The 25,296-nt window shown below is 43.3% G+C and overlaps 1 protein-coding gene across 3 annotated transcripts in view; it reads left to right on the top strand.

Annotated features, from left to right (window-relative positions):
* ARB2A (ARB2 cotranscriptional regulator A) overlaps positions 1-25,296 on the top strand; it is a 1,508,097-nt gene that overhangs the window by 275,299 nt on the left and 1,207,502 nt on the right. For all 3 annotated transcript variants that reach the window (XM_069225397.1, XM_069225389.1, XM_069225407.1), the window contains exon 6: positions 2,583-2,648. In XM_069225397.1, the coding sequence (XP_069081498.1) occupies positions 2,583-2,648 (66 nt within the window). The remainder of the gene's footprint in view (positions 1-2,582; positions 2,649-25,296) is intronic.

The following is a 25,296-nucleotide window of genomic DNA, read 5'->3' as shown; positions in this document are numbered from 1 at the left end:
CTTGGGGATGTTATGATGTGATGATTGTGTTGCATGATTGGTGGGCATTTGCTTATTCTGCTTTGACTTGCTGTCCTTTTCCTCTCTTCTTGTTGTTTTCCAATTGATGATGTGCTACTGAGCTGAATGAGTGGAAACAGATAGAAATAGCCCTTATCTCCGAGTCTAAATAAGAATTCAAACTTTCCTTTTGATAGCTAGCAAATTTTACATTTTATGGTTATTGACCTTTTTGTATACTAGATAAGGCTTGTAGACCAATCGGAAGAGGGATATGTGAAGAGACCTGTTTTGGGTTTTTTCTTGGGTTGGTTCTGGCTTTAGTTATGGATGGTGAATTTCAATAATGATTGCTAGATTTTGATATATATCTTTTATAGATTATTTATGCATAATAAATAACCAGCCAACTTAAAATACCAATCATTGTGTGTCTAATGCTTCAAGGTACCAGGGTGGGGCTCTGCTTTATAAATAATCCCTGCAGATGAGAGATACTCTGATTCAGTTGTTTGACTCCTAAACCTGCATGCCTAAAGGAAAATAACTTCTTAGAGAGGATTAAAAGATACCTTCTATTTCTCCTATCCTCCCAACAGGGTGCATTAGGTATATTTCTTCTTGGGCCTAAGGTGATCCATCTAAAATGTGGGAGATTCATAACACCATCCCCTCCCCCTCCACAGTGTTGTGGGATTGCAGATTTTGTCATTCATTTTACCAGATTTTGGACTGACAGACATCTTGGCGCCAGGCTGTTCTATTCTAAAAGAGAAAAACAACACATTAGGATGGCCATCTTACATTCAGGCTCGCAAACAATTCCTGACTAAAACTGTGAAAAAGTGAGAAAAAACAAAAATGATTTCCTTTTGTATACAGTGCGTTTGTGGTAAAGAATTTAATGTGTAATGATTCTGTGTACATTTGAGATATGAAGTAGTCCTTCTTTTATTCCACTGCAGCATTCCTTAGCAGATTGATAAACCATGCAGCCAATAACATGGCATGAGACACCTGCTCCTCTGAGCAGCCAAGAACCGCTCTAGGAATATTTTAAAGAGTTGCTAACTATAGGTCTTGCAGGTGTCTGCACTGTCAAGCAAATAATAAATATGGAACAAAAATAATGTCTGTTATTTTTTTTTGTAAGATCCTGATTAATCACTATAGATCAGTGTTTGCCAGTTGTGGGTTGCAAGCTGTTTTTTGGTGGGTCGCTAAGTCTAAGTAATAAAGATGTCTTTAAATTTTATGTTTATCTTGTCAAGTGCTGCTCTTCAAAGTCAGAGGCTGTGTTTTCTGGCAGATTGCTCCTTATTTGTTTAACATGAAGATTAGTGTTTACAAACTCCTCTCATTCCCACTTTGAACTAAAGTGAATTAGGTTATAATCTTCCTGAGGTAGGGAGTGTGGAAGGAAATACTATAGGGTGTCATTTTTCTGTACCACAACAGAATGTAAATACCTGTTAATTAAGTGTACACATTCACAGGTTAGGAAAGCAAAAATAAAGCACTTTCTTGAAAGTGTGATGGATACAAAGATTTTAATAGGATAATCACTATCAACACACTTGGTGATGCACAAATGAAAAATATTCACCAAAACCAGATTATCATTCGTGTGAAATATAGTATTATCAGTAAAACTGTATGTCTGTGCAAATTTAGTGGCTAGTTCAAAGGAAATTCTGCTGTCTGTAAATGACAATGCATTACCACACAATGCTTTATTTACACTAAAAAATCACGCGCATCATGCCCATTAAAGCTAGGTGATTGCAAAGGTTTGTCATTCTAAAAATGTTTGGGATGCACTTCTGCAGGTTATTGGAAGTCTCAACTCGCATATTCTATAGTATTAACAGTCTGAATGAACAGTAAGTACAAGATACACTCCGGAATAGTTCAAAATTAACACAAAAATTATAGTTGTTAATTTGGTGATATAATCATTTTAACCTTTATATTACTGGTATGGGTAGAATTATTTGTAATGTTATCCCTCTCACAAGAGGTATTTGTGAATTTATCTGTCAAACATAGTTGACACTGAGAAGGATTGTCTACCTGTAATGGTCCATGTTGGCCAAGCCATGCCTTATTATCAGCACAGTTGCTGAATGTGTAAATCATACACAATTACATTAATTGCAAATACATGTTCCCTAAGTAGAGTGCTTGAAAACCTGAGACTACATCCCTTATGGGCCAGTCAGTGTTGGACATTAAGAGTTGATTTAATTGTTCGTTGTTTATTGATTTGTGGAAATATGTACATTTTAACTTCCTTTCTAAACTCTTGTCTGCTCACCTTATATTTGTGTAAACATAATTGCTTCCTGTTATGGTTTACTGGAAAAAAAAAGTAAACTAAAAAGGAATGACTTACATTCTACTATTACTCTTTTTGTCACTAGAATGGCCTTTATGTGCAACAAAGTTCAAATAACTGGTTATAAGTATGTTTTCTTATGAACTTTACACTACAAATCATGTTGTCTCATAAATAATCTGATTGAAAATTATAAATGTTTGACTATCGCTAATCTAATTGTGCCTTAATCATTGTTTTACAGATCATCACAAAACATGTGTATACATTACTGGAAACGGAGTGCAACTTGAAAAAAGTAATTCTTCCTGTAAGTTGTACTATGGATTTCAGATTTTTGAATAAATTGAAACTGATGCATTTTTTCACAGAGGTGTTTAAATAAGCAACCTACCTTTTGGAATTTTAGTCCAACTGGGGAGTATGGATGAATTTGGTTACTTTTGTACTGGTTTGGTGATTGTGATGGGTAGATACTGATTTTAGTGCCTTTAATATTACATAAGCCACCCAGGAAAAATATTATTTTGTCTGATGAGCATGTGCACAATCATATACTAACTCAGACATAGAAAGACTTACACACATATATCCAAAAATGTTTTTATCTTAATGCTTTTTAGTAGTCACAATTTCTTAAATATGGTTCTGCACTGTGCTGTGTGCAGATTTCCAATTTTTAGATTACAATTAAACTTGTAGATTGTACAGATAGTGGATCAAACATAATAGTAAGTGTGCCCGGGATTGTGCATCTTTTTCTTCCCCATATTTAAAGTATTGTTTCTACTGGTGCTCCTTACTCCTATTAGAAAGTGATTCCTTTTCCACCCTAGAAACATATATTGAAATGCATTTACAGTTGTTTCCATGGTTGTTAATAGCCATAAACCTAGATGTTTGTTGGCATTTCATACTTTTTCCCCTTATACTTCTGCTTTTACATTTCTACTCTCAACGTCTGATTGTGGCAGAGCTAACATATTTGTGAATTTCTGTCAGTGGGACCTTCCACCTGCAGCCCTAAATCTCAAAAGATCCTGATTGCATAAATTTGAATCACTGGAATTCTAAATGGTATCTCGTTATTAAATAAAAGTCTTTTTACTAAAGAAAAACAATTTTTTATGCAGTATATTAATTGTGCCAGGATACTTTATTTGTTCCAATGTGAAGTCCACATTCCAAATTAAAATCCAAATAAAAAATGCAGTAAAATTGTTTAGTAGCCATATATAAAAGCAGTATGTGTGTTTTTGTTATACATTTTTCAGTAATTTCTAAATAGTTGAATCATGGTCCCTCTCATATTTCAAACAATTCCAAATCACCTTAAAATCTTTTAAAATATAATTGTGTCTTATTCATTGGAAGAAACAGAAAGTGATGGAAGACTTTCTCAAATGAATCTCAGCCACTAGTGGCCCGCCATATATAGAAGAATTGTTCCTGCTTCAGTAACAACAGTCAAGCCAAAAACTGCAGACCAGGTCCCCTCCAGATGGAAACATGAGCATTCACAGACTTTTTGAGACATATTAGTGCCTTATCGGTGTGGTGCAGTCTTAGGCATTCCCATTACGCTAAGGGAGAGTCTCACACTTAGAAAAAAAATGATGGGGTGAATACTTGAATTTCTCAGCCACAGATACATAAACTAGGGCCTCTTTACAGTGTGTTGCTTTTTTCACACTGTTCCACTGTAGACAGAGGCAGGCCATATGCAAATCAGCCTTGGTCCTGCTCAAATAGGAACAATACAGCCAGAAATGGCAGGCTAGTCCCGGCCCCATCCAGACGGAAAAACAAGCATATTTAGCAAAAAAATAATGGTCTGGAATATGACCCCAAGGTAATAACTGGCTGGATATTATTCAAGCACTCCACCCATCACTGTTTTGTTTTTCTTATTCATTAAAAGCTAACTAATCATGGGGTGATCAGCTACATCCTGAACATCCCCTAACATGTGGAATGACAATACCGTTGATGTGTTCTTAACTGCATAGTTTCTTTTAGGGACAAGTGTTCTACCTTGCTGAGTGTCGTAGGACAGTGGTGTGTTCAAAATCAATATTCTGTGTATTGATTTAATTTAATAGCAAAAAAATGAAAAAGCTGAATTATTGTATGGACCATAGGGCTGGCTTGCTTATCCAATTCCCAAATCTTTATCAGTAATATTTGTATACTTGTATACTTTCTGTCACTTCAGTCATCAAAACATTCTTTTTTTGGGGGGTAACGTCTTTTATTGCCATTTAACCCCTTAACTGCTGTGTTTTTTCCACCCCAGTGCTCACCAATAGTTTCGCTATTTGGGGTACCTCTGTCTTATGCCTCCATAACTTTCTTTCCACATAAAGTGTATTTTTTCACATCACGGGGCTTCTGAGGGTTCCCAAGTTTTGTGGAACCCAGGAGGGCGAACCAAGAAAGTAGACAAAAAATAGCTACATTGTGGGGTTATTTAGAAAATTGGAAAAAGTACTGCGCAAGAACGTTTGTTCCCCCCCTCCAAAAAATAGCATCAATGAAAGGTTTGCTGAGCTAAAACCATCATCTTTCCAGGTTTCAGAAACAAGCAGAGCTGTATCAAAAAAACATTTTTTTGTTCACCCCAGTTTTGGAATTTTTCTAAGATGTGGTTCATTTTTCTTTATTGCTAATTAATGCAGGGTGGCATGACTTGCCTGGCTGTCACCAGGGTTTATATTTTTTTTTACCCCGAAACCCAAACTTTGGACTTTGGATTAAAAAAAAAAAAACATTTTCCTCACCATTCTGTGATGGAAAGTTATGGGATCTGTGGGGATCCAAAACTATTCTACCACCCAGTGATTCCCCAAATCTCCTGATTCAGATGGTGCATAAACTGTGTGTGTGTGTGGACATAGTCCCTGCGGCAGGAAAGGGCTGAAACGCAGCATGGCCACATCAGATTTTTCCACTGAATCTTTTTTTTGCAATTTATGTAGCTGTGGATTTTGGGCCCTAACTTAGCTGATGCCTAGGGAAACATACCAAACTTACATGATTTAAAAAAAACTAGACACCCGGGGAGTTAAGGTTGGCGTGACATACGACACTCTTACCAGATTTCTTTTTTTTTTTTCTTTTTTTTTACACAGAAGCCCAAGCAAACATCAAAAATTGGCTAAAAACACACATTTTCTTCACACTTTTGTGATGGAAAGTTCTGAAATCTGCAAGGAGCCACAAATTTCCTGCACCTAGCGTTCCCCCAAGTCTCCTGATAAAAATAGTACCTGGCCTGTCAGGGTGGGCCTAGTCCCTGCAACAGGAAAAGGCTCAGAAGGCAACATTTGTATTTGTATTTATGATTTCTAAAGCGCATTATGCCTGGATGTGTCATAGTGCTACCCCCAGAGAAGCCACAGAAAAAGGAGACCCTCCCACCAGAGTTAAGGGCGAGAAAGCAGCCAGGTTTTGAGTAACTTGCGGAAGGTAAGGCGAGTGTCGAATCCCATGGACACGTGACCTTTTTCTACTGAAAACCAACCCTTTCTTTGAAATTGTAGTAGCTGTGGATTTTGAGCCTTAGCTCAGCCAGGACTTAGGCAAACGTACCAAACCTGCACATTTCTGAAAACTAAACACCCGGTGGCCCAGGGTGGTGTGAATTTCTATGATTGTGCTGCATTCTGGTTTGTACACTATCCCCTTTTGGAGTGTAAGGCTCAGAACTAATCCCATTTTGAGCGTAAGGTCCAGAAATTTCTTCTCCGAGTGAAGTGGGAGTGCATCAGTGCCCCTAAAGGGCATTATATGCTCCCTCATTAATTATACATTGCTGTGAGAGTGGAGATGTGTGTTGTAAAGTGGAGAGGTGTGTTGTAGTCTTGAGTGGTGTGTGGTAGACTGTAATAGAGTGGCTTATGGTGGAGGACCATAGAGTGTAGTGGCATGTTGTGCTGTAGAGTGGACTGCTTGGCATACCACACTGTGTCGCAGAGAGAAGTGGGATGTCGTGGAGTGGAGTGACGTGCCATAGAGTGGCATCCGGTAAAGTGTCTTAGAAAAGAGTGGGGTAGAATGAACTAGGATGTCATAGAGTGGAGTTGTGTACAGTGAAGTTGCGTGTCAGTGTTAAGTGGAGTGGAGTGGACCGTTGTGGAGTCACGTGTCAGAGTGAAATGGCATATTGTGGAGTGGAGTGGCATAGAGTATTGTTTAAAGAGATGAAAATGCTGGTGGAGAACGGGCGCAGGGGTCCCTGCACTGCCCGTGCACTTGTCATGGGCCCCCCCCGGCCAGCACCATCGCAATGTTCACAGCATTGCAGACAGTAACCCTTCGAGGGTGCTGGAGCACCCTGCGCTCTACGGCATTGCTGGCAGCTCAATTTTGTGTCGTAGACAATGCCGTAGGCTGTTTCCTGCTAGGTCAACGGACAAAAACTCGGGTTTCCACCCACTGACCTAGCTGAAAACTCTTCATGGGTCCGGCAGGGAGGTAGCCACTATGTTGGGGCTGCAGAAGAAGGCTTGTGGTTTTTTCCCTGAAAATGGCATTTGCAGTGCTAAAATCACCATCTGCCCAGCTTTCAGGAACAGGCAGACTTGAATCAGATAACCACATTTTTCAACTCATTTTATTGGGACATACACCATTTTTTGTGCTTTTAGCCTCCTTCCAGTTAGTGACAGAAATGGGTGTGAAACCAATGCTGGATCCCGGAAAGCTAAACATTTCTGAAAAGTAGACAAAATTCTGAATTCACCAAAGGGTCATTTGTGTAGATCCTCCAAAATTCCCTACAGAAAATAACAGTTGAAATACAAAAATATTGAAATTGAGGTAGAAAAACAGCCATTTTTCTCCACGTTTTACTCTGTAACTTTTTTGCTGCAATGTCAGATTTTTAAAAGCAATATACCATTACATCTGCTGGACTCTTCATTTTCTGAAATATAAAAAGTGAAAAATAGATATCAAGAAACATTGTATTTCCAAAATTGGCACAAGGTAAGGTGTTGAGAAGCAGTGGTTATTTGCACATCTCTGAATTCTGGGTTCCCCATATTAGCATGTGAATTACAGGGCATTTCTCAAATAGACGTCTTTTTTACACACTGTCTTACATTTAGAAGGAAAAAAAGTAGAGAAAGACAAGGGGCAATAACACTTTTTCTTCTATTCTGTTTTCCCCCAAGTCTCCCGATAAAAATGGTACCTTACTTGTGTGGGTAGGCCTAGTGCCTGTGAGAGGAAACGCAACATGGCACATCACATTTTTACATTGAAATCTGACGTGTTTTTCGCAGAGTGCCTCGCTGTGGATTTTGTCCTTTAGCTCTGCCGGCACCTAGGGAAACCTACCAAATCTGTAAAATTTTTAAAGCTAGACACAGAGGGGAATCCAGGATGGGGTGATTTGTGGGGCTCTCACTAGGTTCTAGTACCCAGAATCCTTTGTAAACCTCTAAATTTGGCTAAAAAAACACTTTTTCCTCACATTTCGGTGACAGAAAGTCCTGGAATCTGAGAGGAGCCACAAATTTCCTTCCACCCAGCGTTCCCCCAAGTTTCCCGATAAAAACGGTACCTCACTTGTGTGGGTAGACCTAGTGCCCACGACAGGAAATGCCCCAAAACACTATGTGGTCACATCAAAATTATCAAATACAAAACTGCCTGTTTTTGTGGGGGAGGGGGCACCTTCGTTTTTGGTCCTGGGCGCAGCAGCCATCTAGGGAAACCTACCAAATTCAAACAGTTCTGAAAACTAGACACCCGAGGGAGTCCAGGGAGGTGTGACTTGCATGGATCTCCTAGGGTTTTCTTACCTAGAATCCTCAGCAAACTTCAAATTTAGCTAAAAAATTAAATTTTCCCCCATATTTCTGTGTGGGATCACCGCACCAGCACAAGTTCCCTACCACTCAACTTTTCCCTCAGTCTTCCGGTAAAAATTATACCTCACTTTTGTAGGTGGGCCAAGTGCCGGTTACAGGGAAGAGCCAAAAACGTGTCGAAATTGAGGGGGAAACTAAAAAAAAAACATTTTTCGTCTGGCTAGTGGGGCAGATTTTTTATCAGTATAGATGCGACAATGCTGGGTGGTAGGAATGTTGTGGATTCCTGCAGATTCCGAAAGGTTCCATCACAAAAATGTGGGGAAAATGTGTAATTTCCAGGAGAGTTGGAGGTTTGCACGGCATTGTGGGTAAGAAAATGGTGCAGGGTGCATGTGAAGCACACCGCCCTAGACTCACCCAGATGTTTAGTTTTCTGATGTGTGTAGGTTTTGTGGATTTTTCTACATGGCAGCGTCCCAAAGTCCAAAAAGTGCAGCCCTTACCACCAAGTGGGATGATTTTGAAAGTTATACAAGCTCTAATGTCCCAAAGGTAAAACTAAAATAATCAAACATCCTCTTGTTTGCCGTGGGATAAGATGTTTTGGTGTGCGGGGAAGAGCTGAAAGACTGTTAACCCATTCAGTCGGGGTGGGGATATAACCATGCCCATACCGGTTGGTAGCCTCTCCCACCCCAGGGAGCGACCTCCTCTTGCATGAATTTGGTGCAAACAAAAAAATATATAATCCCTGGTGCCTAGTGATTTCTGCACATCTAAAAAAATAAAGCATAAAAAAATGATACCTAGAGGTTTCTGTCCCGTCCCTCCAGGGGCAGATTGACCTAAAACAAATCTCCATCCCCCCTTGCCTAAGGGGTCGCTCTTCTCGTGTGAAACTGACCAAAAAAAATCCCTGGTGTCTAGTGGTTTCTGCCTAATAAAAATAGGCCGATCTGCCTCCAAGGGGTGGTAGAAATGGCCTAAAGTTAATTTTGCCCCCAGGGGAACAACCCTTGCTTAAGGGGTCGTTCCACACATATAAAAAAAAAAAACACTTGTGGATAGTGTTGTCTGCAACCCCCTCCCCCTGGTACAGATCGGCTTAATTATGATAGGCCGATCTGCCCCCAGGGGTTATTTCCCCTTCCATCCCTGCCCAGGGAGGGCCCATACCAGGACGTAATGGTTACGTCGTAGGCATCCGAGCGGTGCAAACAAGGACGTAACCGTTACGTCCCGGGCACCCGAGGGGTTAAGCACCCACAATACACACCATCACTTGACTAATCATACAGACAACACAATGTAACAACACCAGAGAACTAACACACAATCACACATCCAAACAACAAGGCATATGTCATACTCTGCAAACACTCTGCAAACACACCTCACAATGGATCTGACATACCAATCTCCACACACACTCAAGCACACAGTACAACCACACAAAGGCACACCACACTGCTAATAACATATTTCAACACAAACACCACACAATACCAACACATAACGTCCCCAACATACACATGCCCCTCACACAATATACACCCATTACTGAGGGACAAATGCTATGCACACAATCACACATGCAGCCCAGACACAACTGGTAGCACAACCACCACTCACACGAAACGTACTCACATGCTAACAAAATTTGCCAATACCAAAACTGCCCTAAGAAAATACGAGCAGGACGAAGTTGTAACCTTTGAACCAACAACAGGTTGGCCTGATATATATGTACAAAGAGTAAGACTATAGGCCAGTCCAAATATACAAGTACAGTTTGCACATATAGCAATAGTAAGTGCCCCAACGTGACACCTGACTGCCATGTAACCTCCACAGGTAGGGGCATCAAGGGGGCAGCCAGGCACCTCCAGGATTAGGAGGAGGGCCAGATGGCTGGGATTAGGGTTGAGAGGGGGACCTTTGGGCTTGGCTTTGGGAGAGGGGGCTTAGGTTGAGGCTTAGGGGAGGGTTGGGAACTCTTGGCAGGAGCAGGGGGATGGGTACTTGCAGGGGAGGTGGTGGAGGCGGTAGGGCTGGACTTGCAGAGGGACACAGAGTGTTTGGGGGTGATACAGGGTGGGAGAGGAGTAGGGAAAAGGCACAACTCTGAGAGGAAACATTTCTTAGACACACGGGGACGGTCATGACAAAAGGATTTGGTTGTGGAGGAATAGGGAGTGGTTCTGTGATGTGTTTTGGTGGATGTCTTGGGTGCATATTAGTGCGAGGTATGCTTGTGGGTGCTGGGTGTCTGTTGGGTGGGTGAGTGTGGGTGCTTGTGTCTTGGGAGGAGGGGGCTGGAGGTGCTGAGAAATGCTGTGGTGGATGGGTGACGGTCTGTTGGGGTGGTGACTGCAGGCATGGTGGATGTGCTGCATGTAGGCATGTCTGTGGTTGTGGTGCCTGCGGATGTGGTGACTGGGATGGATGTCCAAGGGTCTGCTCTCATGATGTCTGTGGGTAAGATAGGTGTAGTGGGTGTATCGGTGTATGTTGGTGTGGTAACTGCATGTGTGTCAGGTGTTGTGTATGTGATGCTGGGGTGGTGAGAGTGTCAGGACAGGTAGTAATTGTTGATGTGTCTGCAGGTGGATGTTGCTTGTGTGCATGCTGGTGGTGGGTCTTGTGTTGCTTGTGTTTGTCAGCGCTACCCTTGGATGTTGAGGTGGATGCATGCTTCTTTGTTTGTGTGCTTTGGTTGTGTTGGAAAAGAGGGTGTTGGGATAGGAAAGAGGAAGGTGGAGGGGGGATGGAAGACAAAGGGTGACTGGCTGCCGTCAGTGTGAAGGCCAGAGCCTGAAAGGATCTCTGTAGGCCAGCCAGTGCACCGTGAATGCATTACTCTGCCGGACTTGAGTTGCCAGTCCCTGGATGGCATTCACGATGGTCGACTGACCCACAGAGATTGACCTCAGGAGATCAATAGCTACCTCACGGAGAGCAGCAGGGCTGACAGGGGCAGGGGTGCCTGCGACAAAAGAGACGCCCACCCTCTTGGGTGAGCATGCACAGACAATTGGGTGGGGAGCTACGGGGAGAGCTTGTAGTGGTAAGGGGGGTGGCGGAAAAAGATGGTGCTGGGTTGGCCCCAGATGGGTCGGCCATCCCCATGGAGTGTCCATTGGAGGAGGATCCCGAAGATGTTGTGCTGTATCCAGTCTCCCCTGTGGTACTCCCCTCTCCCTCCGGGCCACTGGGTTCCTCGCTGTTAGTGGTATCAGCACTCCGGGTCCCGTGGCTGGCAGCATCCCCAGTCACTTGTGCCCCTTCTCCTTGGCCTGCTGATGCACACAAACAGAGAGAGAGGGAGGGAGAGAGAGGGTCATCACAATCTTCACATACACACATTACAACATGCCCAATTATAGGTATGCATCTCCGGGTTAGGAAATCCCAAATAGAAAACCACAGATCCTACATCATGTCAAAACATGCTACTTCTATCTACTTCTTATTATCATCTGTCTCATCGATCTCATTATCCATGTAAGGTAGCACAAGTGTAGCATTCCATCAAATCACCTGTAAACCTATGTCAGCATGCTCATCATGACCTGGCTAAAGCTGATATTTTGTCCTTATCCAGGTCATAACTCTCCCTAATCTTATCACCTATGGGAAATGCAGTTGAATGATAACACCATATCATGCATTTTCAGAATCAACATCTGACCAGTCCATGTTCATAAGTCACGTTTCATGCAAGTAAAGACAACTCTATTCACAAACGACACAGCACTTGCCATAGTAATCACATGCCTAGCTGATCCCTCTGTACATATATGACACAGTGGATACAATCTCTGATGGGGACACAACATGTGGCAGTCCCATACAACTGCCAACACTTTTTTACTTTTCATGTCTGGAGAGCAGCTGTTACTACATGTTCTAAATCTTAAAGGAATAGCTGTCCATTTTCACAGATACCCCATATCACACCATACATGCATGTACAGCTACAGTGGTCTACCTAGCGCACATGAGACATTCACTGACTATCACAGAGAGCAGTGTTACAACAACTAAACAAAGTACAGCCTACTAATTCGTAATAGGGCACATCACATTCCAACTGACATGCACATGCAGATACAGAGCCACATCATTACAACAAGAGTACACCAACATCACTCACACCTTTCCTGACATGTTATTTCCAGCAGCTAAGTCCAGGCAACACACATATCCCACTGAAAAGACATGTACACATGATCTACACATGGACCTACATGACTGCCATTGCACTGACATTATATCCCATAACATCAACATCTGTATAATAAATGGTAGTACAGCTACACCATGGCATCTCGAAATATGAGGTGAGCCAAAACCAATTTCTGTCCAAAATGGCCACATCATCCAGGCTAAGGGTAGCAATGATTGTCCCACTCAACAATATCTAGCCCCAAGTAACCATTGTGACACGATGTAGGCAGCTAATACCATAATTTGCACTTTTATGTGTAAGGCATTGGCACATATAACATGGACATTGCACGTTGTTAAAGGGTAGGACAGCCTAACCACTTGCCCCCCCTTTAAAACAAAGGCATTGGTATAAAAGTGATTTGCCCACATTTTAATGGCATGGAAATGCACAGTAAGGGCAAATATACAAAATTAGACACCCATAGTAGGATGTCCTTCAGTCACAACCTTCACATACCCCATTGCATGAATGTGAAGGGACAATGGGGACACTTCGACAAACCCATTTGAACAGTCCAATACTGGGCATACCGATTGACTGAATGAGATGCCAACCTCACATGGAGTCATAACATGTACCAGGACAAAATGTAACTAGGCCCAGTAACAAATATGTCAGGCATTATGTAGCAAATACAGCTGATCTTCACAGATGGGTGTGGTCAGAGTCACACATGTGGCACTATCAATTGTGCATCTCCACATGCGATCCAAATGTACACATGCACGACCCTAAGACCAGATCTCCATCTATTAGGCAGGCAATCTGAATACTATGTATTCCCAGTAGTCATCATACATGTAGCATCTGCTACAGTGTCACAGCTACTAAAGTGTGACAGCAAACACCTAACGACCAGAGTAAAGTACATGGAGTCAGTCAGTACTTACCCCCTTGTGGCTGCTGTGCTGCCCTCAAACTCCCATCCTTCTTAGGGAAGGCCACTGCCAAAATGCGGGCCATTAGGTGGAGGTCAGGGTCTGACGGGCACGCCTCCCTCATTGGGAGGACATCATCAGCTGTGCCTCAGCGGTCTTCCGTGCCCAGTGTCTCAGGTCCTCCCACCGCTTTCTGTAATGGGTGCTCCACCCCCTGTGGGCCCCCAGGGTCTGCACTTGCTTGGCGATGGCACGCCAAATCCTCTTCTGAGGGGCGTTCACCTGCTTGAATGACAAAGACAAAAGGAGAAAGGCAAGTACACATGCACCATACAAATAGGAGTGGTCAGTACACATCAGTCACAGCAAGTAGGCACATGTACCCATTGTCTCTGCACATGTCTGCACATTGTGCCATCTGCATGCATTAACACCCTTACAAGTTCACATGCCTGATGCAAAGTCACACAGAACACTTATCACACATGGTTAAGACATTGGACTCACCTGCTCCTCTGGTGCCCCATTTAGCTGTCCAAACAGGGGTAGGACCTCCTCCACTAGCCTCTCAAGCTCTTCCAGGGTAAATACAGGGGCCCTATCACCTGCAGTTCAGCTCCCAGAGGCAATACACAGCAGCTCACGTCGTGGAGGTCTTGCTGGCAACGGTATCAGGAATCAAGTGAGCAATAGTGGAGAAGATGGCGGTCACAGCTGCCACATACATGACAGTCACCGCTGGCAGACATCGCCAGTGGACAAAGTCCGCCAAAGGCAGCAGTGTTTATTAATGGCAAGTTATACGGTGGTTGCGACTGCCTACCACCATGACGACTTACCCCAGTAGACTTAGGTCACTTCCACCTGTCCAGTACAGCAGGTCACGCACCTGCCATTTTGTGCACTTTTCATAGATGGCAGTGTATACAAATATGCATCATTCACTTACTCCTTTAAAATGCTGTATATCTGTATGTACTTAATCATGATTGTGTAACATATTGGACAAATGTGAAGTTATATTTGAGTGTGTAAATATGGTGATGACTTTGTACAGCTACTCAGAGGTTCATTGTCCACGGGTAGATATTGATCTATTCCAAGACATATGTGTGATTACTGCAGGACAGTTACATCTTACACACTTATCCTCTTACATTAGTATAATATGTACAATCACATTGTCATAGTTGCAAATGTAACCAAGAAGGGTGAAATCGGTGCATACCTATGGGCTGTTCTGTATATGTGAGATGCTAGGCATCCTCTACAGAAGTTAGTTGTGAGGTAATAAACAAAGTGTACATGATGTGTGCATACTGCATAACTCATTGAATCTCCATTTCTCCCAACATAGTTATGCTGCCATGAGGCAAGTGAGACAACCACCAGTGTACCGTCCACTAGTAGACCTGGACACCATGGAGGAAAGGCATGTCATCCAGACATATTTCCTTAATTGTCATATCATCATGGATCTTTGTACTTAGTTGCAGACAGATCTGATGCCTGCCATTCGAAATCTCTATGGCATACCTCCCATCGTTCAGGTCTTGTCAGTGCTACACTTCCTGGCCACAGGCTCCTTTCAGAAAACAGTGGCTTTAACAGCAGGGATGTCTCAGCCCATGTTGAGTCTGGTTTTGAAGGATGTACTGTGTGCATTGTTAAGACACCTGGACAGCTACATCAGGTTTCCCCACCGAGTGGATTTGGGCTATGTGAAGCCAGACTTTTGAGAGATGGGACACATTCCACATGTGGTAGGAGCCATTGATGGCACCCATGTAACCATGGTCCCTCCCTATGCCAATGAACACGTGTATAGGAACAGGAAGAATTGCCACTCAATCAACGTTCAGGTGGTGTGTCTGGCAGACAAGTACATCTCACAAGTTACAGCCAAGTATCCAGGATCTGTGCATGATTCCTACATCATGTGGAACAACAATGTCCAACAGCTAATGGCAAGACTCAAAACAAAGAGGGCCTGGCTGGTTGATAAGTTTCTGTCCTTGTGTGTGTTTGTGAGTTATGTCTCCTGTTATCACAATTTAGCCAGTGCCATATACAAAACTTGGGTTGTTCAAACATTGTATTCACAGGTGATTCAGGCTGTCCATACCGTCCTTGGCTGTTGACGCCAGTGAGGTACCCAACCACGCCAGGAGAACATTGAGGCCCCCGGGAGGACAAAGCGTGTAATCAAGCAAACATTTGGGCTCCCGAGGGCAAGATTCAGGTGCCTCGACCTATCTGGAGGAGCCCTTTTCTACTCTTCCCACAAGGTATGCCAAATAATCGTTGCCTGCTGCATGCTCCACAGTCTAGCCCTAAGAGGTCAGATACCATTGTTAGCAGATGACGTGGAGGCAGCTGGACCAGTGGCTGGAAATGCTTATATGGCAAGTGATGAAGAGCAGGTGGCTCTAGGGCAGATCTCATCAATCAGTACTTCAACTGACATACAGGTATGTGAAGTAGACCTCTTATTGTGAAGAATGTGCACAACCTAAAGTAGATGGATTCCATTACACCTCCTTTCTTGCTTCATCAGTTGGAGTGTCATGTGCCTATGTGTGAATGGTGGATGCATACTAATAATTTGTAATGTGTACATGACAGTATGTTCTGCCTTTTCATGTATTGTTACAGCAGATACTGACATACACTTCTGGTAATGAGCTCTCAAATTTGAGGTATGTACCATACACTCCCCTATCCTCTTCCTCCCGCTCACTGATTTACCTATGTCATGTTGGGCTCTGCAAACTAGGCTTGAGGTATTCATTGTCTGTAGCCAATGGTGATTGCTGACAGACATGAGAGATGTACCTGACAGATACCTGGTTACATGAGTTTAGTTTCAATGGGGTGGTACCTTGATAGTTTATCATCCATACAAGAGGGGTTGTTATTGCTTAGTCCTTTTCATTTACCTGTGGGGTTGAGGAGGATGGTAAATGGTGTATGATGTGTCAAGTGATGTTTGTGGCACATGTGTGAAGTTGGATCATGGCCTCTCGACTCACAGTGGGTGAAGTACTTTGTGATGGCCATGGGACCTAGCTGTGTTTGTGTTCTAACTTTGCTGTCCACGGTCCATGTAACTGTATACTGACAGGTGACTGACAATCCTACAGGAATGGGGCCTATGTTAGTGTATGTTTTGAGTACTGGGTTCCCCTGTCGTGTTCTTTGTGTGTTCCATGGGACATATGAATTTGTAACTATGGTATGGGAATGTAAATAGCCTCTACCTGGTGATATAGAGGACCTATCTGTGTGCCCCTGCTTTGTAGGTTGTTTAGCATGAGCCTGACTTCTCAGTATATGTGCATTGTATAACTCTATGGATTGCATCCTGATGGTGCTCACTGCCATGCTCTATTTGCAGATTGGAACACTGACTATACAATTGTGTTGACCTGGAGTTTAAACTCTCTGACATCTCTACTGTGACATATCTGTGGTAATGTGTCTCCTGCTGAGGGAGCCCCGTCTGATGACCATTACACTGGCTGTTTGATACAGGGGGCCATGGCCAGACCACAGTTGGCAAGCATGACAACTGTACATGGATTACAAAGGACACATACACAGTAGCTGTGTTTAAGTGTGATTTATTGTGCATATCAAAGACTATCAGCAACAATTAAAGTGCATAAATTAAACTAAAAGTGATGAGTGAAGTCATGGTTGATGTATTCATCAGGGTAGCTGCTACACCAGTTTGGTTACACATGTCCTGTGTCCTTGTACCATGGGAAAATGGAGTTTGGTTTCTGAACAGTCAATAGAGTATATCTGTGGCACACAAGGGTGACAAATCCAGAGAGGTTCACTTCCTGGCAGTGGGTTTGGTTTTGGCATCTGCTCCAGCTGGATGTCTGGGTGGATTTACAAGTTTGTGGGGGTTACTTCAGCTACAGAGGGAGGGATGGCTGAGGCATGAGGTTCCCCTGGCAGGGCCTCCATTCCACTAGCTGCTGAAACGTAGTAGGGGCAGATGTAACATTGCCAGTGGAAGGGGTATGATGTTGCGTGGAGAAGGTCATCAGGATGGTATTGATGCCCCTAAGCACCCCTTCAATGGTAGCCATGTGGGCATTTTGTGGCTGCCACTTCTGCATGATTTCCTGGTGGGTTTCCCTCTGCAGCCTCCGATTTTCCCCCAACATGATGATGATTTGGTCCATCCTTTCTTGGGAACTTTGGTATGCTCCCAAGACTTGGGAGATGGTTTTCTGGTCAGTTGTGTCACTTTGAGGCCCCTGGCCCATAGCATCCCTTCCAGGCACTCTACCTCACCTGCCTGTGCCTCTGGCACAGTGTGCCCACTCCCAGGTGGTTGCAGGGGTGTTCCAAGATTAGACTCGGGTCCCTGTACTGTGGAGCACACAATAGATTGAACAGTCCTTGGGCCACAGGTTTGGGGACGATTGGTTGCCTGTGATGTTGATGCAAAAGGGGTGGGAGGGGTTGAGGTGGGCAGGGTGAGGCTGAGAGTCATAGACTGACCAAGTGTCCCAGATGGGCCAGGTTGTTTATCAGTGTCCATACATACAGAGGTGTTGTCCTCACTGGGGCCTTCATCCTCAGGGGACTGACAGTCTTGGTTATCTTATCCATGGTGGAAATGGCAAGGTTACCTGTGGAGGGAGTGAGACACAGAATTTAGAATGTGTGTTTGGTTGCTTATTTGCGAGATGCAGACAGTGGGGTTACACAATTCCCTACAACGACTCTGACAGATGCAACACGCCATATCTTAGTTGCACATACAACTTTTTGACTTTGCCTTAATCCATGTTGCGAGCTGTCATACTAATTGGGTATAGGTTTTTGTGCAGTTGCAATCTGATTATGTCTGCAATAAGATATGATTGTTCAGCTCTGTTACCTAGTGAATAGTCAAGCTCGCTAGTTGTCTCACATTAGAGTTGCACAATGCACTACTGTGTCCTGGTTGGGGTTCATAATATGTGAGTATGCAGGGGAAATTGTCCTGTTACTAGTTGTGCATGTGCATGGAGTCTGTCATCTTACTTTCTAAACCAGGTCTGTCTATTTCAGATTTGGGATCTTTGATCTATAGCCATTGGGAATGGTAACTGATCTGTAGCTGTGTTTTGCATTGATTGCCATTGTGTGTGTGCCATTGCATTGCTGTCATTGCCATGTACTGGTCCTCAGTAGAACAGTCTAATTGGTGTAGCTAGTACATTAGTCACACATGCATGAAATGTGATGTGATGTACACAGTCCAGATCTTCACAATAATGGGTTGGTGCATTCTGGGAGTCGTAGTAATCTGATCGGCCTGTAGTTAACGTGCCATTGCCAAAGGCTGTGAGGGCAGTTGGGCTGAGTGGAGAGGTGGCATGCAAGAGAGGGGCCCTAGGTGATTAGGTGAGAGATGTAGTAGCACAATTAGTTAATTAGGGAGGATTTGGGTGGTGAGGAAGCATGCAGGACTAGTCAATCGTGTGACATGAATGTTGTGGGTACTTACCAGACTCCAGTCTTCCAGGTATTACAGTCAGGCCCTCGGAATGCAGTATGTCCATGACCTTCTCCTCCCATGATGTGAAATATGGGGGGAGGAGGTGGAGGCCCACCGCCAGTCTTCTGCATGGCTCTCTGGTGCCTGGATGCCATGGAACAGACCTTCCCTCGTACGTCGTTCGTCTGCTTCCTGATGTCGTCCCTTCTGCGTGGATGACTACCCTTTCGACTATCCTTTGCCATACCTCCATTTTCCTGGCAATCGATGTTTATTGGACCTGTGCTCCAAACAGTTGTGGCTCTACCCTAACAATTTCATCCTCCATGACCCTCAACTCATCATCTGTGAAACGTGGGTGTTTTTGTGTTTATATGGTAGTGGTTGTGTAGACAGAGTGTGGGAGGTGTTGTGAGTGTAAGGGCACAGTGTTGGGTCAATTACCCAACACTGAAGTGTTGGTGAGGTGTGGGTGCTGCGTTGTGATTGGGAGACTGTTGTAGCGGAGTGTGTGTGTGCTAATGATGTGTGTATTGTGATAGTTGTGCTGATGTGGGGTGTGTGCTGAGTGAGATGTGTATGTGTATCTATAGTGTAGGAGTGCTATTTCTATATTTTGGCCTTCTCTGAGTATCTGAATGGCGTTTCGGTTGCAAAGGATTGTGGGTTGTGTAGGGGTGGGTTATATAGTGCAGAGAGTTGGTGTGTGGATGTGTTTTAGGCGTGGGGTATTCAAACTATACAATGTGGTGTTTTGTTCTGACTGATGTGAGTTGAGACCGCAGCGGTTCACACTGCCAATGGTTTCCGCCATGGAAGAACCGCATGGTGGACTTTTGGCGGCTGGCATTGTTGCAGTCTTCCTAAAAGACACCCAAAGTCATAATGAGGCCCTAAATGTGGGCTAAACAACATGGCTGCCTTTTACATTTTGTTAGAGCTTGGATTAAGTAATTATATACTGCCTTGTCATCAGAATGTACTGTGGTATATTGTGAAATTACCATAGTATAGCACGCTTTATATATCACTGAGCTTTATAACTACTGCAAAACTACTGAACGGATTTTCATGAAATACCAAAAAGGATCCTTTCTACACCACAATCTATATTCAGTTTTGACACTACATTCCTGTAGAAAGGCTATGGCAAATGCATTGATGGAAATACCTGTTTTGGGACCCCTTCCTTTTTCTTTGTGCCTGTTTAACGAATCCCCACAAAACTTGCGTCATCTACTAATGAGGAAAAAGGAATAGGTCTGCAGAGTTTTATGGAGATGAGTCAAACAGGCAAACATCAGGCACTCGCTGGTGGTCCAGTGAGCCACTTTTTTCCCCTAGGGGTTTCTGCAGTCATGGCCCCAGGGGAAAACACACATTCAAATAAATTATATGCCCCAGCGCCAATCCCCCGCACCTGGGATGTAGACTCATAAGGCGGATGAGCTGACCTCCAGAAAGTATTTGTGTGGTACTCTAGGAATGTATTTATATGAACCAAAGAATGTAGAGTGCAAGGGCATTCCAGGTCACTGAGGACATGTTGATGTATTCTATGAGTAAAGTTGAGGCTGGACCTGGATGCTATCTGACCTGTGGATGGGTTACTCTTTATTAAAGAACTTACTTTCATCTCAAGTTTATTTTGGCACCTTATTATACTGACGACGAGCGGACAAGAGCATTCCAACATCTACAATATCTGTGAATTGTAATTCCTTTGATTATTTAATTTTCCTGATATACTAAATCTACTTCTGGGATTACCATCCTGAGGACTTCAACTGAACATCTCTTCAGTTTGCAGGTGCACCTAGATTGACACCCTACTATCTGTTAGTATTTTTATTTTCCTTCAGAGTCATTACAGTATTTTTGGAACAAGGGCACTTGAACGCCATTGTTTGTGTCAGGTGAGGCCACGCTTCTCTTCAAACTCTAACCTGTACGTGCTGTGGTTGTTCTCTGCGTCATCTCATGTATACAAGCCCTACTTCCTGTAGAAACGACGTAACCCATGTCACAACGGTTATATTGATTTGGGATCTGCATCTGATAACTCATTCACTGCAATTACAGAGGACGAATATGACGGCATGCATGTATGATGGTGATGTGCACGCCTGGATGTTTCTGCGCTGGAGTTGCTGCACTTGCACTTTGTACAGTACGTTACTGTGACAGCGTTCGCGTCCTTGATAGTATTGTAGTGCCTGTGCTGGAGTTGCTATCCTTGTGTCAAGTCTGACAGCGATAGGCACGCCTTGTTGTATCTATGGACATCATCTCTTCGTATTTATATACTGGAGTGGCCTTTCACGCATTGTGTTAAGTTCTAGGCACACTACTGAGGGAAGGTTTGTCTTTGACAAGTAACTTATTGCTGTGTTTCTAATGGCTCTTTATAACTGCATCACATTTTTGTTGTTTTTGTATCCTCCCTCATTCTATTGATACTTTGTCATGTAGATTCATCCTGCAGTATCCCCTGCATTATTTCTCACAGCAGTTGGGGAACCACCAGTTAAGTGGTTCAAGTTGAAAACCATGTGCTATAGTAGGGTGTGTGATTCTAATCTCACTAATGAAAGGAAGACGTCTTTATTGTTCCACTGTTAGGGGTAAGAGGTATTTGAAAATTTCCGGATTTGGTGGATGAAGAGGACCAATTGAATGAGTTTGACACATGCATTCGAAGTTAGACTTGCACTGTGTGCCACAAATTAGCACGGTACTTGAAAGGTGCAATTTTAGTATGAGTGAACATAAATCAAGTGAGAGTGTGGACGAATGTGTAACATGTTTAAGAAAATTAGCATCCATCTGTACGTTTTGTGCCACTCTTGAGAAACACATCAGAAATCAATTTGTGCTGAGGTGTTGTAGCGATAAAATCAGGCAAGAATTATGGGTAAACGCTGATCTACTGTTACATGAAATTATTGGTATTACCAAGTGAACAGAACACACTTTCGCTTGCGTTGAAGAACTAGACAGGGATAATAAGATTTATGTTAGTAAAGTGGAAGTGAAGAAGGAAGAGAGTAAAAGCAAAGTGTGTAACAGCAAAGCCATGCAAGTCTAGCAGTCTAGATTCAACGGTATCTGTTTGCGCTGTGGGAATCCAGGGCATTTTGCCTCCTAAAAAATGGCCTGCATTGAATGCAACATGTAAAAAATTCAATAAAAACGGGCATTTTGCAAAGTGTTGCCCTTCTTCGAAAAGCAGATTTCAAGAATCCTTTGCAGTATCCAGTCGTTTGTGGACACACCGCCACACCAGAGTAAAGAAAGGTCAAGCCATTATTGTTTAGCAGTCTTGATTTAGATTTCAGTCAGATATGATGAGCTACACATATCACAACCTCAATAGGATATTTTCTTTCCTCTAGCCGTATTAAAAGGCACACAATAATTTCTTCATGGTCATTTATCCCATGCACATTTATGAGATCCTGTCCGTGCAGTGGACGCCTGCATCAGCAAATTTGTTAAAGCTTTTTACAACTCTGCCCTCTTTAGAGGAATATCAGTGAAAACTATGAAAATAGCACAAAAATGGTTCACCCCTGAAGTGACTCTTAAAGTAGTTAGCTATACCAGCTGTAGCAGATGTGGAGGCTTTTTCATGAAGATGTGATTAAAATACTGTGCTAACCTTAAGAAAGAAAAACCCTTCATTCAGGGTTGCAGAATGTTCTGTGCTAGCTGTATAGGCTCCACCTCCAGTACTATTGAAGAACTCTGTACCATTCTGCAAGAGCTTCATTCTTCAGCACCATGGGTGTCTTAGGTGCAGCATGGTGCCAGGTATTCTAATAGACAGTCACAAATAGTGGTTGCGAATTGTGGATTAAAACCGCCAGGACAGCCATGGCGGTAAACCGCCAGTCCCGGCGGTGCGACCTCAGCGCTTCTGCCGCGGTCGTAATAGGCAAGATTGCACCGCCAGCCTGTTGGCGGTACAATCGCAAAACAGCCCTGGCGGTCTTTGACCGCCAGGGTTGTAATGAGGTCCATAGAGTGCAGACACTTTCTCTCAAAAGTTCCTTTGATCAATGTTTTTGTGTAATCAAGGTTTGTGTATTTTAATGGGATTTCCTGGGTTTGCCCATGTTATTCTCGCTAATCTTCTGGTGCCTGGTTAATTTTGTTGTCCCTTGGATGGTACCCTGTAATGTTTTAAGCTGACTACAAGGCTGTTTTTATATGTGTATTTTCAGTGTCAGTCCAGCCAAGCTACCATAAAGCTTAGCTGGTGAAAGCTCTATATGTATTTCCCACTTTTGGGCTTGGTGCAGCAGCATTTTGAAGAGATGTGTGAATTTGTGAAATCTTAGTTTGGCTTGCACTCCAGTATCCAGTTAGCTTCCCAAAGTATACTCTTGTGACTTGGATCACAGTGAAAGTGAGGTCTATTTTCTCCTCCAGAACATTCAACCTCCTTCACTTTCCATCAAGCTCCAATCTAATTGAACGCGGTCAGAATCTGCTTGCGATTTTTCAGATATTCATAAGAGTTTCTTCCATTTTCATTTGTTATAAACTTACTTCCCTTACGGTATTGCCACTGCCTGACTGTCTGTAATCATGGCACACAAAGTTTATTAAAGATTTAGATCTTACAGTAAGATCCACAGATTACAAAATTACATGAATTAATACAAATTTAAAAAGGAGCTTTTTTTTTTTTAATTTACAGTGCATTAATTAATTAACCGGACAGTTTATTATCTCCATTGCAGCTCTTGCAATACCATATTGTTTTAAAAGGTGGATTTAGAAATCTCTGTCGATAAATTTCTAAACCAGGACAGGCAAATATGACATGTTCAATAGACTGTACATCATTATAATATAAAGTGCATATGCTCTCCTCCAAGATTACTTTTTGCTATGCATCAGTCACAGTTGTTAAGTTCAAACAATTCATTCTACACAACATTATACATCTTCTCTTTGTGTTCCAAATTCCAGTTCAGATACATTTGAGGGACTACTGCCTGACGTGTTGGAATCATGTTACCACTTTGTTATGGTCTGTTTGGTTTGTGGTTAAACTTTTAATTTTAACCCCACATCCTTGCATTTAATATTGTAGCACAGCTTTAGCATTTCATTGTAGGCTCGCTACCCTTTGTGTGAGTTTTTCCTTTGTTGTTGTACACTGTATGGTCCAATTTTCCTATTCTCGTAATTCCCTCAATGTAGTTTTAGTTACTAAGGACCTCATTACCAGTGTGGTGGTCCGAAGACGGCCACACTCGCGTTGACCGTCAGACTGCCACTCTCCAGGCAGTCCAACTGCCCAATTACAACCCTGCGGACCCGCCAGGGGACCATAGTCCTTGCAGGGAACATGGTTCCCGACGGCATGTCGGTGGTCAGAGTTGTGGTCAGCTAAGGCGGCGCTGAACTGAGCACCACCTGGCTGATTACAACTCCCCTACACACCAGCCCCTTTCCATGGTGGTGTGACCGGCATGGAAAGGCTGGCGGTGAGGGTGTGTTGGGGGCCACAGTGGCGCCCCAGCACATATCCTACCAGCACCATCAGAATATGCACCGTCTGTTTTGCAGACAGTGTGCATTCCAAAGGTGCTTGTCGGCCCCCTCTTTTCTACTAAAGAGCACTCAGCTCCTTTAAGGGAGTCGAGTGCTATCTCTTAGCACTGTTCCTGCCGGCGGGAAAGTTATATTGCAACGTTACTGCCTGTCAGACCTGCGGGAACATTGTAATAGGGCCGGGGGACGCCATGGTGGTGGTGTCCTCCCCGCAAGTTTGACGGTCCTTGGAGGTCCCGCAGTGGGACCGCCAAACTTTTAATGAGGCCCTTAGTTCAAGATTGGTAGTTTTTGTTGCCTTTATTTCCATTTGTAATTGTTACGCTTTTCATTATTGACTTCTCTACTGTTCCTCTGGATTTTCTTTCTTATCTGTCTGTCCTTTGAGCTAATTGATTGTAGTAATGGTGCAACCAAAATAATCAGCTCAACAAGAGTTTTAACTCACTGAATGGGAGTAGGAGGTCTCCTTAGGGGGAATCTGCTAAAGCTGACACTCATATATGTGGAGGATTGAAGGTTTGGATTGTTAAGGACTTGACGTTTCTGAGCCTTATCACTAAAGACTTTTCAGCCGGATCAAGTTGTGTTGTGAGTCTTCAGCTTTTTTTTAATCGCTGATTCGTACTGGCACCTATAATAAGGCTCACCCCACCCTCTGTTGGCTAACTGCACTCATTACTGGTGATAGCCTTCTTCTGTCATTCCACTTAGTCACTCGTGCTATATTTTTATTTTAGAGAGCTAACAGATAAGATAAAGCACGCATAATGCAGTGTGTCCCTGCCACCATCATCAATGGCTAAAACTGTCCTTTCTGCCTCCATTAAAGTTCCTGAGCAAAGTAGTATGGAGATTGTGGAGCGGAGTAATGCAGGTTTTGGATTGAATCAGGAATTGTAATTAATTGTGCAGAAATAGCTGAGTTGTAACCTGTAGCTGCCCAATTC

Source organism: Pleurodeles waltl, chromosome 1_1 (genome assembly GCF_031143425.1).
Source record: "Pleurodeles waltl isolate 20211129_DDA chromosome 1_1, aPleWal1.hap1.20221129, whole genome shotgun sequence".
Classification (NCBI taxonomy): domain Eukaryota; kingdom Metazoa; phylum Chordata; class Amphibia; order Caudata; family Salamandridae; genus Pleurodeles; species Pleurodeles waltl.
Note: the sequence above shows the minus strand (reverse complement) of the source record. Positions and strands in the feature narration are given on the sequence as shown.